The 19186-nt window shown below is 48.9% G+C and overlaps 1 protein-coding gene across 2 annotated transcripts; it reads left to right on the top strand.

Annotated features, from left to right (window-relative positions):
* Positions 1-1390: 1390 nt before the first annotated feature.
* VAMP2 (vesicle associated membrane protein 2) lies at positions 1391-19186 on the top strand. 2 transcript variants are annotated; one of them, XM_033924667.1, is made up of 5 exons: positions 1391-1533; positions 12162-12276; positions 12389-12547; positions 15870-15921; positions 17496-19186. In XM_033924667.1, coding segments are annotated over exons 1-5 (345 nt in total). In that variant the 5' UTR covers positions 1391-1531; the 3' UTR covers positions 17513-19186. The 2 variants fall into 2 exon arrangements, with proteins under 2 accessions (XP_033780558.1, XP_033780557.1); XM_033924666.1 differs by lacking the exon at positions 1391-1533 and adding an exon at positions 5029-5078.

Genomic DNA, 19186 nt, shown 5'->3' with positions numbered 1-19186 from the left:
GACTTTGAGACCCCTGCATTATATAGATCTTCCTGAAAATGTTGCCTGTGTTTTGTATTTGAATTTCTCTAAACTTGGCTTGAGATTAATCCACCTCTCCCGAGTCTTCCACTTATACAAACAGGTTTTTAGCAGTTGCTTCCCCAGAGAGTAGGAGATTCCCCCCCCCCCACCTTCAAAATACTCTGCCCATCTCTAGAATTGCACAAGGGCCTTTACTTGTATATTATAGGGAATAGCTGGAGCAAGGGCTGCCAGAGGAACATAAATTGTTGATGGGTTAGACGAGAAGAGTGAAGCCTCAGTCACTTCTCCCCACCCCTCTACTTGACTACTGTTGGTCTGAAGAAACATGAGACCCAAATGTGGAGAGTTGAGCCCCTGTTCTTCCCTGAGTTCATGACCAGGGATAACATGGCTGATAATGCCTGCATTTGAACACCAAAGACCCAGGCCACAGTGAAACCTGATCCAGCTTAAAAACATAAGCATAGCCTTACAGCAGGGATCTCAAAGTCCCTCCTTGAGGGCCGCAATCCAGTCGGGGTTTTCAGGATTTCCCCCAATGAATATGCATCGAAAGCAGTGCATGCACATAGATCTCATGCATATTCATTGTGGAAATCCTGAAAACCCGACTGGATTGCGGCCTTCAAGGAGGGACTTTGACACCCCTGCCTTACAGGGTCAGCCCAATGGTCCATCTAGCCCAGTTTCCTGTCTTCACTGGAGGCCAATCCAAGTCACAAGTGCCTGGCAAAAACCTCAAAGAGTAGCAACATTCCATCATGGTTATTCTCGTTTAAGGCAGGGGTAGGGCACTCCGGTCCTCGAGAGCCGTATTCCAGTCGGGTTTTCAGGATTTCCCCAATGAATATGCATCGAAAGCAGTGCATGCAAATAGATCTCATGCATATTCATTGGGGAAATCCTGAAAACCCGACTGGAATACGGCTCTGGAGGACCGGAGTTCCCTGCCCCTGGTTTAAGGGCATGTGTTGCTTCAAAGGGCTGCCACCCTGGCACTGTGGCCTTCCTCTACTCTTCTGCTTCTCCAGTCCATGAGATATCTGCTACTCCCCCCCCCCCCATCCCTGCTCTCTGGAATCTGCCGCCCAGTCTTGCCTAAGGGCGCATGGATGTGTGATAGCTGTAGGTTTCCTCTCTCCCTCTTCTTCCTTCCAGGTGCAGGGGAGAGGGGATGCATGGTGCCTTATGAAAAAAAACCACAGAGAGCAAAGCCCAAACGGATCCCCCCCCCCAGCAGAGGGAGGAGTGCCGAGATATGCCCGATCCTCTCTCGCCTCCCTCCATGTGCTGAGCTGCGGCAGGCCTCAGAGCCCCGCCCTTCTTCCACAGTGCCCGGATGCTCCTGACGTCAGTCGGACATTTTGCTTCCGAAAAGGATCAACATCTGCAGCCAAGGAGAAAAGAGACAGAAGCGGATCGGAAACGGCTATTCCCCCCCCTCTCCCCTCACGGGAACCGGAGCCCGAGACGACACCAGAGCGGACTGTGACCGACCATCAGCATGTGAGTCTCGCCCGAGGGGAAGGGAGGAAGAGGATGCGGATAAATATTCTGCTGCGGCGGAGGGGGAGGGAGGGAGGGAGGGGGGGAGGCTGGGGATGGCAATAAATCCTCGGCTTCGTGGTTGGGGGAAGGGTGGGGTTAGAGTTTCTGCTCCCGAGTGGGCGAGGGGGGGGGGCTGGAGTTAACGTTGTAGTCTGTTCCCGTGGTGAGGGAGGGGGGGTCGGGTTTCTTCTCCTATAGGGGTTGGGGGGGGCGACGCAGGGCTTTGGGGGGGGGGCTTGGAGTTAAAAGAGGGGTATTTCGGTGTCGCGGTGGGAAGGAATCGTATATTGTAATAAAGTCTAATTATATATCATATGGAATATCTGACGCTCAAAATCTGTAGGGACATGATATAATCTGTGTATTACATATGGGATTTATATACCTTCTGTATTCCCATGGGTTGGATGGGCTAAACCCGTGGATGCATATATATTCTGCATGGATTATATATGTTCTGTATAGGTTGCTGGTCCAAACTCGAGCATGCAATGGCCGCCTACTTATTTCATATGGATTATTCGCGCTTTTGTTGGTTTTTTTTTTTCCCCCGCAGGGTCGGGGTGTGATATGCTGGATGCGGTAGTGGAGCGCTCCTGGAGCGGAATATAAATTTGTTGATTTGGACGCGCGGGGGAGGAAGGGAAATGAGGACTGGTTAATTAAAAAAAAAAAAAAAAAGCCCAGTTAGGTACCGGATCGGAACCCGGGAGCCGTGGGAACTGGGTCAGCCCCGAGAGAGCGCGGCAGATGCGAGAGCGTCGGCCACCAGATCAGCACCTCGGAGAGCGCCGGAAATAGGCGGCGCAGCGACCTAGATCAGAACCTCGGACAGCGACGGGGGTGGGTGGTGGAGGGGGTGCCAGGGCCCGGGAACAGGGACCGATCAACAGCCAGGAAAGAGGCGGGGACCTGTGGCGAATTCGGGGGCACCACCGGAGACAGGAACTTTGGAAAAACCATATCAGGACTGATTTAGCCTCAGGAGCAAGAACCAAGGGGAGGGGGGTGTTGATCAGCACCTTGGACAGCACCAGAGCAGTCGGCGTGGGAGCAGATTGGAATTCCTACAGGTCAGCCCCTTCAACAGTGGTGAAATTTAGAGGAGGGAGGACCCGATTGGGATTGGCTCTCCAGTCCTCGGTTTCCCTAAGGTTGGAAGGGATGTAGTGTTTTACCCTGGGCAAGAGCCAAGGTGTGTGTGTGTTGGGAGGGGGGAGGGGGTTGGTCAGCCCTTCGGACAGCACCAGAGCAGTTGGCGTGGGAGCAGATTGGAATTCCTACAGGTCAGCCCCTTCAACAGTGGTGAAATTTAGAGGAGGGAGGACCCGATTGGGATTGGCTCTCCAGTCCTCGGTTTCCCTAAGGTTGGAAGGGATGTAGTGTTTTACCCTGGGCAAGAGCCAAGGTGTGTGTGTGTTGGGAGGGGGGAAGGGGTTGGTCAGCCCTTCGGACAGCACCAGAGCAGTTGGCGTGGGAGCAGATTGGAATTCCTACAGGTCAGCCCCTTCAACCGTGGTGAAATTTAGAGGAGGGAGGACCTGATTGGGGTTGGCTCTCCAGTCCTCGGTTTCCCTAAGGTTGGAAGGGATGTAATGTTTTACCCTGGGCAAGAAACAAGGTGTGTGTGTTGGGGGGGGGGGGGTTTATCAGCACCTCGGACAGCACCAGAGCAGTCGGCTTGGGAGCAGATTGGAATTCCTACAGGTCAGTCCCTTCAACAGTGGTGAAATTTAGAGGAGGGAGGACCCGATTGGGGTTGGCTCCTCCAGTCCTCGGTTTCCCTAAGGTTGGAAGGGATGTAGTGTTTTACCCTGGGCAAGAGCCAAGGTGTGTGTGTGTTGGGAGGGGGTAGGGGGTTGGTCAGCCCTTCGGACAGCACCAGAGCAGTTGGCGTGGGAGCAGATTGGAATTCCTACAGGTCAGCCCCTTCAACAGTGGTGAAATTTAGAGGAGGGAGGACCCGATTGGGGTTGGCTCTCCAGTCCTCGGTTTCCCTAAGGTTGGAAGGGATGTCGTGTTTTGCCCTGGGAACTGTATCAGCCCAGCATTGGAATCTGGAATTGAATAACAGGATATAGAGAAGGGGGAGGGGCTTGGGTTCAGGGATTTCAGTAATCAAGGGTTTTATTTGGGCAATGGGAATATATGTGATATAATTTCAAAATGTTGCCTTTCCTTGCTTTGTCCGTGTTAAAAAGCATTTTATGGGAAATCTTCATAATCTTATTATATCCAGTGTGCACTAAAGAAAAGAAAGATATCTTACACTCAGAAGTATGCAATGATTTAGCAATTAATGTTGACAATGTAAGGATGATTTCTGCAGGTGCTGCCTATACGTCTGATTTGACAGTGTGTGCATGTATCTGACTCTTTGTCTCTGTCTGCTTTGTAACTCCCTGTGATTATTGCATGCATGTACAGTATCGGCTCTGTAGCTCCGTGTGAGTTTGTCTGTATGTGTAGGTGTCTGTTCTGTCTCTCCTTACAGGTGCTACTTACATGCATGTTTCTGCTCTGTGACTCCACGCAGGTATTGCGAATGTGTGTGCAAAGTTTCTGCTCCTGAGAAAGGAGCTATGGTAGGCATTATATGTATTTATTTCTTTACAGAAATGTATAACCTACCCATCTAGGGGGGGATTTTATTTCTTTGGGTGACTAATAGAAAGGTAGAAAACAAAAGGAATTGACCCCGAAATATCCACAAAGAAGAAAATCCAGAGAAAACCAAAAAAACTCTGTGAAGTGATGATGTTCCTAAATGGACTTTATTTGAAAGTGTCAAAGTTCCAAAGGTACATTGAAATCATTCACATAAAATAATTCCATCCACATAAAAGTAAATCATCCACATAAGAGCCTTAAAGGACCTAGTCCGCTAGGGATACAGGACCCAACACGGTCCGCGTTTCGACAAAAAGTCTTCTTCAGGGGTCCTATAAAGGTGAATACATGGGAAACAAATGTGTGGTGAGCCGGAAGTGAGACACTCTTTGCGTTTGCAATAGAAAGGTAGAAAATGATAGATAAGGACTATAAGGCCTGTCTATCCATACCAACTTCTTCTCCGTCAGAGATACCCCTGCACTTGTTTGTCTTTTCTTGAATTCGTATACAGTTTCCACCTCTGCTGGGAGGCTGTTCCCCCCCCACACATTACCCTTTCTATAATAACATACCCCAGCCGGATTTTTAGTGCCAGCTGGTGCGTTGAATGCTCTGCCCTGCTTCCAACACTCAATAGAGTTCTTATGAGCAGTGCAGAGCATTCAGTGTGCCGGCCTGCACTAAAAAAAAATGCATATTTCCTTAGATTACTCCTATCTTCTTTCACCTTTATCCTACAACCTCTCATGCCACAATTTAACTACCACTGCTATTTATCATTTCAATAGAACTGCTAGGTGTGTGCAGTACTTTACACTGAAACATTCACGAGACAGTTCCTGCTCAAAAGTTCCTTCAGAGGTCTTCCTCGCCTGCATTTACATGTTGAGGTATTTAAATGTCCTTATCATATCTTCCTTATCTTGCCTCTCTTTCAAAGTATACATAGTTTGGACTTTAGGCTCTCCCACAGACCATTTTAATAGTCTCTCTCTGTCATTGTATCTTTTTGGAAAGTGGGATCTCCAGAACTGTACACGATATTTCAAATGAGGTCTCATCGGCACTGTCAACTTGTTTTCCTGTGGCCATTCCTATCTCTATGCTCCCAAGATCCTTCTGGCTTCCGTCCTCACCTTTTCTATATCTGCTTGACCATCTTAAGATCCCCAGATACAATAATTCTAGGTTCTACTCTGACACAGAAAAGTTTTTCACCCCCTGTGGTGTGCTATTCCCTTAAGTTTTGGCAGCCCAAATGCATGACCCTGCATTTTTTTTTTTTAGCATAAAATCTAGCTGCCACATTCTAGACCATTCTTCAAGCTTTGCTAGATCCTTCCTCGTGCTATCGAGATTTTCCAGGGTGTCTACCCTATTGCAGATTTCGGTGTCACGTGCAAAGAAACAACCTTTATTGGACTGCTTGCAAAAATGATAGGAATGGGATGAATGAAAGGAAGAGGAGGAGAAAGAAAGATACAGGAAAAAAATAATAAATCAGGGAGACAAATCCAAGTGTTGGAAAACCATTTTCTTTTGAAAGAAAAACATCCAAAAGTCTAATAATTGGAATATTTATTTTAATTATTTAATTTATAAGGATTTATTAACTGCCTTTATAAAGAGAACCACTGAAGATAGCGGGTATAAACCTCCCCTCCTTTTATGAGGCCACGTTAAGCTTATTTATCGCCAGCCGCAGCATCGGAGCTGTTACCGCCATGGCCAGCACTAAAAAACACGTTCCGTTTTTGTAAAAGGAGGGGGGTCAATTAGGTAAGCTTGGAGACAGGCACATTACTACTATTTATTATTTCTGAAATGCTGAAAGGCATACGCAGTCCCTGCCCAGAAGAGCTTACAATCTAATTTAGACAGGACATTTCAGGGTTGGGGAGATTATGGTAGAGGAAATGATACAGTAGGTCTAGGTGTCTGAGAGCAGTGAGGGGGAGTTAAGAGTTGAAAACGGATTCAAAAAAGTGTGCCTTTAGCTTGGATTTGAGCGCTTCTAGGGAGGGAGCACGACGTATTGATTCAGGCAGCCTGTTCCAGGCATACGGCGCCGCAAGAAAGAAGGGACGGAGCCTGGAGTTGGCAGTGGAAGAGAAGGGCACAGATAAGAACGGAGATCAAGGGGGAGGAGATAAATGAAGAGAGATATTGGGGGGGGACTTCAGAGCAACGCACTTGTAGGTCAGGAAGAGGAGTTTAAATGTATTTGGAGATGGACGAGGAGCCAATTAAGCGACATGAGGAGAGGGGTAATGTGAGAATAGTGGCTCTCACAGAAAATGAGTCGCGCAGTAGCATTTTGAAAGGTTTGTAGAGGCGAGAGGTAGGCACGCGGGAGGCCCGAGGTGACGAGAGCGCAGACAAGGGTTTTGGTCGTGTGTTCGGAGTGAAGAGGACGGGTTTTGGTAATATTACAGAGGAGGAAGCGACAGGATTTGGCGGTCTGTTGGATCTGAGCAGAGAAGGAGCGAGAGGAGTCAAAGGTCACCTCCCAGATTGCGAGCCGTACGAGACAGGGAGGAGGATAGCGTTATCCACAGAGATAGAGAACGTCGGAAAAGCATCACACGTTGTTAGAAATGCAGTAAAACACAATAGAAGAATTATATAACAGAAATATGGTAAATGTTAGCACAGAGCAAATGATATGTCATAATAGGCAGCAGTGAGGAACATTCATATAAAGAGAATATAAAACTTATGATGTCAGCACAATACAAATGAAATCCCTTAGTAGATGATTTTTTTAAAAGCTTTTTTTTAATTGCAAAAGAGATACAGATAAAAAAAAAAGAGTAGGCAAGTATTAAAGATGCTCAGGGAGTCACTCAGACCTCAACATACTGCTGTAATTGTCTCTTTTTTTAAATGTTTGACATATCCTTGCTGTACACCGTTTCGAGTGAACTCTTTCACAGAGGCAGTAAATAAATCCTAATAAAGACAGGGAAAAATGCTCGAGTACCTGAATAAATTTAGATAAACCGTTTTGAGCTCCCCTGGGAGAACGGTATAGAAAAATGGAATAAATAAATAAAAACCTGAGCCTTTGGGAGGGGTTGTTTTTTTTTTTTAACATGACCTCTGGACTAGAGAGCTGCACGGGAACGGGGACGACGGGAATCCCGCGGGACCCGCGGGCATCCCGCGGGTTCCCCCTTCGGGTCACGGGGATCCCGTGGGGACGCCCCCTAGGGTCGCGGGGATCCCGTGGGGACACCCCCGAGGGTCGCGGGGATCCCGTGGGGACGCCCCCGAGGGTCGCGGGGTTCCTGCGGGGCTGGATGTACTCAGTCGCGCGGCTCTTCTTCTCCCTACCTTCTCTGCTTGCAGCACAGAGCCAAACGGAAGTCTTCCCGACGTCAGCGCTGACGTCGAAGGGGAGGGAGGGCTTAAAACAAAGCCCTCCCTCCCTCCGACGTCAGCGCTGACGTCGGGAAGACTTCCGTTTGGCTCTGTGCTGCAGGCAGTGCAGGTAAGGAGGAGAGTAGCCTCGCGGTTCGAGTGGCTACCAAGGGAGGGGGCGGTCCGCCCCGCCCCACCACACCCCACCCCGCCACACTCCACCCCGGTTGCAGCACAGCCGGCCAGGTCCCCTTACTTTTGTGGCACTTCCCCGACCGACCGACAACAGCCCGGGTCCGACAATCCTCCCTGCCCTGTAGCCGTGAATCTAAATGATCTTCTTACAGCAGCTGTAATAAGGTAATTTAGATTCGCAGTTAAGGGCAGGGAGGTTTGTCGGACCCGGGCTGTTGTCGGTCGGTCGGGGAAGTGCCACAAAAGTAAGGGGACCTGGCCGGCTGTGCTGCACCCGGGGCGGTAGAGAAGGAGGGGGGAGAAGGACGCTGAAAGGCCATGGGGAAGACGGGAAGGGGGGGGAAGGACTCTGAAAGCACTTGAAGACAGAGGAGGGAGAAGGACGCTGAAAGCACATGGGGAATACAAAGGGGTGGAGAAGGACGCTGAAAGGCCATGGGAAGGGCGGGGGGGGGGCGGAAGGACTCTGAAAGCACTTGTGGAAGACAGAGGGGGGAGAAGGATGCTGAAAGCACATGGGGAAGATAAAGGGGTGGAGAAGGACGCTGAAAGGACATGGGGAAGACGGGGGTGGGGGGGTGGAGAAGGACGCTGAAAGGCCATGGGGAAGACAGAGGGGGGAGAAGGACACTGAAAGGACATGTGGAAGACAGAGGGGGGAGAAGGACGCTGACAGGACATGGGGAAGATGGGGGGAGAAGGACGCTGAAAGGAAATGGGGAAGAGAGAGTAGGGAGAAGACGCTGGCAGGGAAGAAGACAGATGCCAGACTATGGGGGGAGCAGAGAGAAGAAGATGGGTGCCAGGCCAATTTGGAAGGGGGAAGAAAGGGAGAGGCACAGTAACAGAGCAAATGGAAGATGCAGAAGGAAGAGAGACAGTGGATGGAAGGAATTGAATGAGAACGGGTGGGGACGGGTGGGACTTTGGCGGGGACGGGTGGGGACGGGTGGGATTTCTGTCCCCGCGCAACTCTCTACTCTGGACATTGCAAGCCCCTTTATACAGTTGTTATTCTCAGCTGACCATTGGGTGGCGCTGCTGTTCCGCACAGATACCTGCATTTTCCCTCAAAGGCTTTCACCAGATAACTGCGCTGAACTGATGATGTTATAGCTCTGCTGCCTCCTGTTCGGGTCTTTGTTTCTATTTCCTTTATTTAGTTCATTTTTGTTCTCCGTTTTTGGGGTTGGGGTGATATATAAAAGGCCTGGTCTTGTTAATGTGTGATATTGCTCCTTTGTGTAGAACATGTTCGGGTTTCGAAGTGTTAATTAGAATGAATTATTCACGTTGCAGACTCCAGTGTTGCCTTGTTCAGTGCCTGTTGGTATGGAGGAAGCCAAACTGCTTGCTGGCCATGCGAAAACTCAGCCTTTGGGCAAAACTTCCCAAACCAGTTCCAGGATATTTGCAATGAATATACAAATCTAGCTCATGCATATGCAGGGTGAAAAATCCTACCCAGGACTGCTGTGCACCTTCTAGATCTTTATTGACGTGAGGCTTGTGCAGCACATAGCACTTCTGCCACGGCTTCTGGCTAAATGATGACATCCGGAAGAGAACCAGCAGCACAGTGACCCCCTAGCTAGCTCTGTACATCATATGCAGGGAGTATTCAAAATAGAATCTGAAATAGAAATGTTAAACTGAACCAGGTGTGAGTTACTGTACCCACAAGGAGTTCCAGAGCAGAGACACACACAGGCTGTGTCCAAAGGGAGTTCCAGAGCAGAGACACACACAGGCTGCGCTCGCAGGGAGTTACAGAGCAGAGACACACACAGGCTGTGCTCGCAAGGAGTTCCAGAGCAGAGACATCCACAGACAGGCTGCATCCACAGGGAGTTACAGAGCAAAAACACACACAGGCTGTGCCCACAGGGAGTTCCAGAGCAGAGACACACACAGGCTGTGTCCAAAGGGAGTTCCAGAGCAGAGACACACACAGGCTGTGTCCAAAGGGAGTTCCAGAGCAGAGACACACACAGGCTGCGCTCGCAGGGAGTTACAGAGCAGAGACACACACAGGCTGTGCTCGCAAGGAGTTCCAGAGCAGAGACATCCACAGACAGGCTGCATCCACAGGGAGTTACAGAGCAAAAACACACACAGGCTGTGCCCACAGGGAGTTCCAGAGCAGAGACACACAGAGGCTGTGCTCACAGGGAGTTACAGAGCAGAGACACAAGCTGTGCCCGCAGGGAGTTACAGAGCAGAGACACACACAGGCTGTGCTCACATGGAGTTACAGAGCAGAGATTCACACACAGGCTGTGCTCATAGGAAGTTACAGAGCAGAGACACACACAGGCTGTGCTCACATGGAGTTTCAGAGCAGAGACACACACAGGCTGTGCTCGCAGGGAGTTACAGAGCAGAGACACACACAGGCTGTGCTCACAGGGGTTTACAGAGCAGAGACACAAGCTGTGCCCGCAGGGAGTTACAGAGCAGAGACACACAAGGGCTGTGATCACAGGGACTTACAGAGCAGAGACACACAAGGGCTGTGCTCACAGGGACTTACAGAGCAGAGACACACAAGGGCTGTGCTCACAGGGACTTACAGAGCAGAGACACAAGCTGTGCCCGCAGGGAGTTACAGAGCAGAAACACACACAGGCTGTGCTCGCAGGGAGTTACAGAGCAGAGACACACAGGCTGTGCTCACAGGGAGTTACAGAGCAGAGACACACACAGGCTGTGCTCACATGGAGTTACAGAGCAGAGACATAAGCTGTGCCCTCAGGGAGTTACAGTACAGAGATTTACTCACAGGCTGTGCTCGCAGGGAGTTTCAGAGCAGAGACACACACAGGCTGTGCTCGCAGGGAGTTACAGAGCAGAGACACACAGGCTGTGCTCACAGGGAGTTACAGAGCAGAGACACACAAGGGCTGTGCTCACAGGGACTTACAGAGCAGAGACACACAGGCTGTGCTCACAGGGAGTTACAGAGCAGAGACACACACAGGCTGTGCTCACAGGGAGTTACAGAGCAGAGACACACAGGCTGTGCTCACAGGGAGTTACAGAGCAGAGACACACACAGGCTGTGCTCACAGGGAGTTACAGAGCAGAGACATAAGCTGTGCCCTCAGGGAGTTACAGTACAGAGATTTACTCACAGGCTGTGCTCGCAGGGAGTTTCAGAGCAGAGACACACACAGGCTGTGCTCGCAGGGAGTTTCAGAGCAGAGACACACACAGGCTGTGCTCGCAGGGAGTTACAGAGCAGAGACACAAGCTGCGCCCACAGGGAGTTACAGAGCAGAGACTTACACAGGCTGCGTCCGCAGGGAGTTACAGAGCAGAGACACACACACCAGCTGCTTTTACAGAAAGCCACAGGCACTCGCTCATTATTTTAAGACTGTTTCCTGAAAGAGTAGGAGGCAAGGTTGATACTTCTATTCTGACTGTACTATCCATTTCCTGCTGCTTATTTGCTGTTCTTTTCAGGTTTTCTGTGTATTAAACTGTACACCACTTTGATGCATATTTTGCAAAGGGCAGTATAGCACATGTGAATTCATATAATTGATACAATACCTGTAGGGAGTCACAGAGCAGAAACACAGAGGCCCACAAGTGCTTATTCTTAAGGAGGAGCCTTTGGAAGAGACACTCTAGAACCCCGTGATTCAGGGAAATTTTAGAGAAGGCAGATTGAGATGGAGGATCTCCCTGGTAATTCCACTGAGTCCTTTATAAGCTGTTGGCGTCGTGGACATCTCAGGCTGAAATGGAGGCTAAGAGGCTTTTTTTTATACTAAATCTCACTGATTGATGGGCTGCCTAGATATAAATAGTGACACGTGTTTGTGTATGTGTGCGTATGGCCAGGCGACACTTTAATGCACTTTACTGTCCATAAATAGCTCTATAAAAATAGTGCTTTAATTGGGCCCCTAATGCTGGCTGTTCTGGTCCTGCTATACATAGCTCTGAACCCCTGTAGCAGCCAGACCAGAGAACTGAGATAAGCTGCATTGCGCAATCTACAGGGTCATGAGTGCATTCAGGAAAAAGCTCCGACTCACCTGGGAGAAGGGATATTACGTGTGGTTATGATGACTTAGCAGCTACTGTTCTTCACTCTCTCATCGTCCTACAAGGCATAGATAAACCCCTGGAATGGTATAACCCGGGTCAAAAGTGACTGGACAGGTGAATGGAGGACAGACAGTCAAGGTCAAGCTCACAGCATCCCTAAACCAAGACCCACAGCTGTGCCCTGTTTTGCCTACCTTTTCTGTGGGTCTTTGCTGCCCGGCATGACTTGTGTCTGCAAAGTTGAAGAGCTTCCCGCCGCAGGAATGGCTCACCAAGTTAGGACCCCCGTTGGAGGAAGAAACCACGACGACCCTAAAATTTGGATTCAGGCTCTCTTTTTGTTCTCTCCGCAGGTCTGCCCCCGCTGCCGCACCCCCAGCTGCTGGAGGAGATGGAGGCCCCCCTGCTGGCCCCCCCAATCTCACTAGTAATCGCAGACTGCAGCAGACCCAGGCTCAGGTGGATGAGGTGAGAAACCGACAGCCCATACATCGGTCCAAGGGAGCTCAAAGCTGGGCTTTGCTAACCCTACGGGTGTGTTTCTGTGCGTCTGCTTACCTGTCTGTCCTGCTCCTTACAGGTTGTGGACATCATGCGGGTAAATGTAGACAAGGTTCTGGAGAGGGATCAGAAGCTCTCAGAGCTGGACGATCGAGCTGATGCCCTGCAGGCCGGAGCCTCTCAGTTTGAGACCAGTGCTGCTAAACTGAAACGTAAATACTGGTGGAAGAACCTCAAGGTATGGGCCGAACCTTGCACTTTCTCACTCTGTGCTGCCTCATTTCAGGTGTCTCACATTTCGTGTCCTATTTCCCCTCTGCTCTCTGACTCACCTCTCTTTTCCTGTGTCCCAAATAATGACTTCTCTCTCTGTCCTTTTTCCCTACTTGCTTCCTTAAACCACTCTCTCTCATGTCCCATCCTCTATAGCAGCGGTCTCAAATTCGCGGCCCTCCAGGGACTATTTTGCAGCCCGCGGTCTGTCCTCTCCACTTCACAAGTTTTCCGAATGTGGAGAGGACAATCGCGTACAGACTGCGACTGCTGTAATTGGACTTTCGTCTCTGGAGGTAATGTTGGCAAATGGCTAGCGGCTCACCCAAAGCAGGGGTCCCCAATCTGCTTCCCTTCCCTTCTCACTGCCCTCCCCCCAAGCCACCTCAATTGGGGAACAGGCCATCGCCGAGGTCTTAGCTCTCCCTGCTTATCTTCCCCAGCTTGGAGTTGACCAATTCTCACCACCCAACGTCAATTCTAACATCGGAGAGGAAGTTCCGGGCCAGCCAATCGTTGCCTAGCTGGCCCCGAACTTCCTCTCGGATGTCAGAATTGATGTCGGGTAGTGAGAATTGGTCGGCCCTGCACTGGGGAAGATAAGCAGGGAGAGCTAAGACCTCGGCGCTGGCCTGTTCCCCGATTGTGGCAGTGGCAGCCTGTTCCCCAATGGTGGTGGCTTGGGGGAGGCAGGGAGAAATAAAGAAAGAAAGGGGGGGGGACAGGGAGACAGAAAGAAAGAAGGGAGACGGGACACAGACAGGGGCGTGGAGAGAGAAAGACAGAAAGAAAGGGCGGGCATGAAGAAAGAAAAAAAGAAAGAAAGGAAGCATGGAGAGAGAGAGAAAGACAGACATATAGAAAGAAAGGGGGCATGGAGAGAGAGAGAGAAAGAAAGAAGGGGGCAGGATGAAAGAAATAAAAAGTTGGGGGAGGGAAGGAGACAGATGCCAGACTGAGGGAAAGGAAGGAAAGAAGGAGGGAGGGAGAGAAAGGAAAGAAAGAGATGTCAGACCATGGAAATAGGGACGGAAGAAGAGAGAGACAGAAGGGAAGGTAAGACATGGAAACGTAGATTTTGAAAAGAAAGCAGAAAAATTGAATATTAAGTTAATGCCAAAGATGGATGCAAGGTAGAAAGTGAAGACGGAGAGAAAAACAGTCAAAGACAAGAAGGCCCTGGAAACATAGTTAAAAGCACAGAAAAATAAAGTCACCAGCCAAAATGATTTTATTTTCAATATAGTGATTGAAATGTGTCAGTTTTGAGAAAGGAAAGATATTAAATTTTAAATATGAGGGCTGCAGAAAAAATAGGGTACTTGGAGGGCCGCAGAAAAAATAGTTAATGACAATTTTGCATAAGGTAAAACTCTTTATAGTTTATAAATCTTTCCTTTAACAGTTAAAGGAAAGATTTATAAACTATAAAGAGTTTTACCTCAAGCAAAGTTGTCATTTCTTTAATAAGACATTAACTATTTTTTTCTGCGGCCCTCCAAGTAGCTACAAATCCAAAAAGTGGCCCCACTAAGGGTTTGAGTTTGAGAAAGCTATTAATTTGAAACAACATGGGGAATATCAATGACGTGTACATTTTCAATTCATATTTTTTTATAACCTGGAAATAACAGGAATAACCCCTGAATGACAGGTTTATTCCAGTTTTGGAAAAAAATGTTAGCATTTTTTTCCCCACTGTTAATGTAGATTATATATTGGCCAGCCTTGAACCTGTGACTTTCAAGTTGGAAGACAGCCCCAGCTTTCAAGAGGAGCTTTTCTGCTACTTGAGAGCCTGCTCTAACCAGGCCATCCCTAGCTGTATCTTGTACTTCTGGTAATCTTAGCTCTTGTTTCCTGACAGGAACCATCTCAGGGAAGGGTCAGGCATTTCTGCCCCACCTCTGGGCTCATTCCCTGCTGCTTCAGTGCTGTTCTTGTCCAGTGGTTGCCCTGGAAAAATTGTATAGACAAAATGTGGCAAACAAGAAAAGCCTGAAAGTGACACAGGAAACTAAACAAAAGGAAATATTTTTAGCCTGATGGTCTTTCCCTCTAACTCTCTCCCTAACTGTTCTCCCCCCATTGACAGCTCCTTTTGCTCTCCAGCTCTCTTTCCTTCCTTCACCATCCACCGACAGCCCCTCTCTACAACTCCCCTCAGAAGAATAGCCATACTAGGTCAGCCCAGTGTTTTGTTTCCAACAGTGGCCAATTCAGGTCACAAGTACCTGGCAGCAGTGGCGTAGTAAAAGGTGGGGGTGCCATCTTGGTGGGGGCGCTGGCCCCCGACCTCCCCTCCACTCCCCTGCTCCTTCCTTGCCCCCCCCCCACTACCTTGCACGGGCACCCCTTCCCTTCCCACGTATCTCTTTAACCCCATCCTGCTGCTTGTGCCAGCGTCGGCTCTCCCTCTGACTTCATTTGCCGGACCCGCACCTAGGAAGTGACATCACAGGAAGAGCCGACACAGGCACGAGAAGCAGGTTGGGGGTTGCTCCTTGCACTGGACATGTTAATGAGGTACGGAGGAAGGGAAGGTGGGGGCGGGGGAGGAGTGAATGGAGTGGGGAGTGGAGAAGAGGCTGGGGGGGCGGGGCACCACCGCGCTATGCCACTGCCTGGCAGAATCCCAAATAGTAGCAACTTTCTATGCTACTGATCCCAGGACAAGCAGTGGCTTCCCTCACGTCTGTCTCAATAGGAGATGGTGGACTTTTCCTTCAGGAACTTGTCTAAACCGTTTTTTTAAACCCAGCTACGTTAACCGCTCGGTAATAATTTCCAGAGCATGACTATTCTCTGAATGGAAAAAAAAAAAAAAAATTCCTTCTATTTCTTTTAAAGGTATTTCCAAGTAACTTCATCAAGTGTCCCCTGGTTTTTGTACTTTTTGAAAAAGTGAAAAATTGATTTGCTTTTACCCATTCTACACCATTCACTATATTGTAGGCCTCAATCATATTTTCCCTCAGCTGTCTCTTTTTCAAACTGAAGAGCCCTAACCTCGGTAGCCTTTCCACATACGAGAAGAGTTCCATCCCCTTTATCATTTTGGTCACTCTTCTAGGAACATTTTCTAAGTTCACTATATCTTTTTTGAGATATGCTGACCAGAACTGAACGCAGTACTCAAGGTGAAGTCGCACCATGGAGTGATAGAGAGACAATATTCTTGGTCTTATTTATCATCCCTTTCCTTATAATTCCTACCATCCTCTTTCTTTTTCTCCCAATTGTGGACCCTTTCTCTGATCCCGCTGTGCTCTCTCTATCCTCTACAGATGATGATCATTCTGGGAGTGATATGTGCCATCATTCTTATCATTATTATCGGTAAGTATCTCAACCTCCCATTCAGTCTATAATGGGTCTTTGCAGCTAGGGGAGGAGGGAGCTTATAGACCTGAGCTGGTTAGTGATTTCTGTGTTGATTGAGAGTAGAGTGGACATTTGGTGGGAGCTTATGAGGGTGCATTATAAGAGTTGCTATACTGGGACAGATCGAAGATTCATCAAGCCCGGTATCCTGTTTCCAACAGCAGAAACCCAAAGAGTAGCAACATTCCAGAGCTGAGATTATGATGTTTTAATGTCTCATTCCACCAATGCCTAAGAGCCAGAATCATTAATGATGTCACAATGGATTGATTGTCCTATACTTGGCTCACATAAGAACATATGACCTGAGCTGGTTACTGATTTTTTGCTGATTGAGAGGGTAGAGGTGGCATTTGGTGGGAGCTCATGAGAGTGCATTAAGAACATAAGAAGTTGCCTCCACTGGGTCAGACCAGAGGTCCATCGCGCCCAGCAATCTGCACCTGTGGCAGCCCATAAGAGTTACCATACAGGGACAGACCGAAGGTCCATCAATTCCAGTATCCAAGATCCCATCTTGAAAGTTCCCACCCAGTTCCTCTCTGGAGAAACTGTAGGTTGATTCAAATTTATGCCAATCCACTTTCTCCAGGATTCATCTGGATCTTTTTCATCTTCTCTTTAGGTTGCATAATCCAAATGAAATCATATGAGACTAGATGAATGGAGCATTTTGCCCATAAAAATGTGAAACATTTAGTAATCTGTGGTTTTGCTAGCTGTCTGAACTGGTTTAGCTTAGATTCGAAAGCTGTGACCAATTTGTTTTGCTTCTTTCATTGGAGCTGCTTGGGTAATTATTAAGGTGGTTGACTGAAGGCTGAATTGGCAGGTTAGTTTTTTAGCTGGTTTATTATATAGTAGTGAATGGATTTAATTGTTAATGGTTAAATGGGTGGACTAGTGGATGGGATAGTGAATGAATGAGTTGGTTGATTAAGGGTTACACAGGAGTACAGTACTCCCCCGAAATTCACAGGGGATCCATTCCAGGAACCCCCGTGAATTTCAAAAAGCCGCAAATACAGTTTTTAGGCAGGGGAGACAGGAGAGGGCAGCTGGAGAGGCAGATGAGGGCAGCCGGAGTGCCGGCGAGTGAAGGAAACCACTCGCTGTATGCTCCAACTGCCTCTTCCTGTACTAAAGTCGGGCCTCACCAATCAGGAGCTGCTTTGACATGCAGTGAGGCCCGACTTTAGTACAGGAAGAGACGGTCGGAGCATACAGCGAGTGATTTCCTTCACTCGCTGGTGCTCCGGCTGCCCGGTCATTCGCATCGGAAAATACCACGAATGACCGCGACCGCGAACCACTGACCGCGAATCCACGGGGGAACACTGTATTGCATGTGGTTGAGTTAGCCAGGATGATAGGGAGTTGAACAGGTGAGTTGAGTAGAGTCAGGAGTTGAACAGATGTGAGGGGGTGGGCGGGTTAGTATTTTCAGATAAGTTAGCATTTGGGTGGAGTCTTTGTCAGTAGCTGTCATTAGTTTTTCTCTGTCTGTATCTCTCCTCTTCTCTCCTCAGTGTACTTCAGTACCTAAGGACCCTCTGGACTCAGATCCCGCAGCAGCAGCAGGGACCCGAATCTCCCAAATCTCAGCCATATCTTCCAGACCCCTTCCTCTGGGGGCAGAGGGGTCCTTCACGAGTCCCCCTTGTACGTGTGTGTGTGCGCGTGCGTGCATGTCTGCAGGGGTGTGCGTGTGTGCTCTGTAAATAGCCTGGGCAATTTCTCTTCTTATTTATACACACACATATTCTATATACATTTGGTCTGTTTGTAGAGTTTTATGACTAGAAGATTTCTAGATGTGGTATTATAATTTCCTTTTTGGTGGCTTTCTACGTGTCTTAATTTAAAATTCGGTCCAGAGAAGAACCTACTCCCTTGTTTTATAACTGGCAAGACTGGGAGGGAGTCGGAGGGAAGGGGAGGACAGGTGGGTGTGCCACCAGCAAGCAAACCTGCCCCCCCACCCCAAGCAGTGAAGAAAGACTTTCCCTTCACCCAGGCACCCCTCTTAACTAAACCCCTCCCCTTGCCACGTGTGTGTGTGTGTTGAAGCTTCCGCAACATTCCCCCCCACTCCGTTCTGCTGTGTGATCTTTCCAAATGTTATCAATGTGTTGGGGGGTGGGGGGAGGAAGACAGCAGGCACTAGGAACTGCTCCAGTGTCGTTAGCAGCTCTCATTATCCCCTTTTAAGAACAGACTGCCTTTTTATTCCTAACTTGGTTATAATGCAATCAGGGTCCTGCAGACAGTGTAGGGATCAGACTTACTATCAAATTATACAGCAGCAGAACTCATATATGAGGGTAGTGAGGGGAGCAGACATTTTATCCTTAATATGAAGTTATAGGGAATAACTCTTGTGTTGGGGACAGTGAGGGGAGCAGGCATTTTGCATGAAGTCTGGGATTGGGCTCCCTGGGTGGGGCTGGGGGGAGGAGGGTCACATATCCTTGTAGCAGGGTAAGTGCTGAGGGACATTTTTGTCAATCAAGGCTTTGACGAAGGAAGGCTGACCCTGCCTAGGGCTTTCCCATGCTCTTAGCTTGATAAGGCCCAGCTATAGCCCTTCGGTGACCTTTGGGTAAAATCTTAATTAATGCGAGTCCCTTGCCTGTGACATATTTTGGATAAGCCCTCCCCCCCCAATTAGAGTTAGCACTCACCGCCCTGTCTCCCATAACTCAAGATGGATCTCATGGGACTGTGTTCCCAGCCTCCAGTTTGAGATTTTCCCCATCCCCCTCCACCTGAGGCCACTCTTCCACTGTCTACATCACAAAAAGGCCAGTGTAGACCTCACTTTGCTTGCCCCGGTGCAGTTGTGGATTTGGGAGCACAGCACATGCCTACCACCTGGGGAGCAGTAAGAATCTAAAGCTGTACCTCGGGGAAAGGCAGGGCAGCAGGAACGAGGGAATTCTCTCTGGGGGGACAACTACAAGGATTCCAGCTCATTGGTCTATACTATAGAGGTCATCAGCATGTTGAGACGTGAAGATGGACAGCCTGATGGAGAAGGAGATTTGCTGACCCCTGAAGGCCAGTGACCTCAGATTTCTCTGAATGATGCCAGCGCGCAAGGCCTAGAGATGGGGGGAGGACCCGATGCCTGGGAGATGAGTAAAGATGGGGCAGAAAATTAGTGCAATGAGGTGGTTTTGAAGACTACCCAACCTCCTTTGTCTTTATAGAGAGGAAA

This window comes from Geotrypetes seraphini, chromosome 16, assembly GCF_902459505.1.
Source record: "Geotrypetes seraphini chromosome 16, aGeoSer1.1, whole genome shotgun sequence".
NCBI classification, from domain to species: Eukaryota; Metazoa; Chordata; class Amphibia; order Gymnophiona; family Dermophiidae; genus Geotrypetes; species Geotrypetes seraphini.
This window is presented reverse-complemented; position numbering and strand designations above follow the sequence as displayed.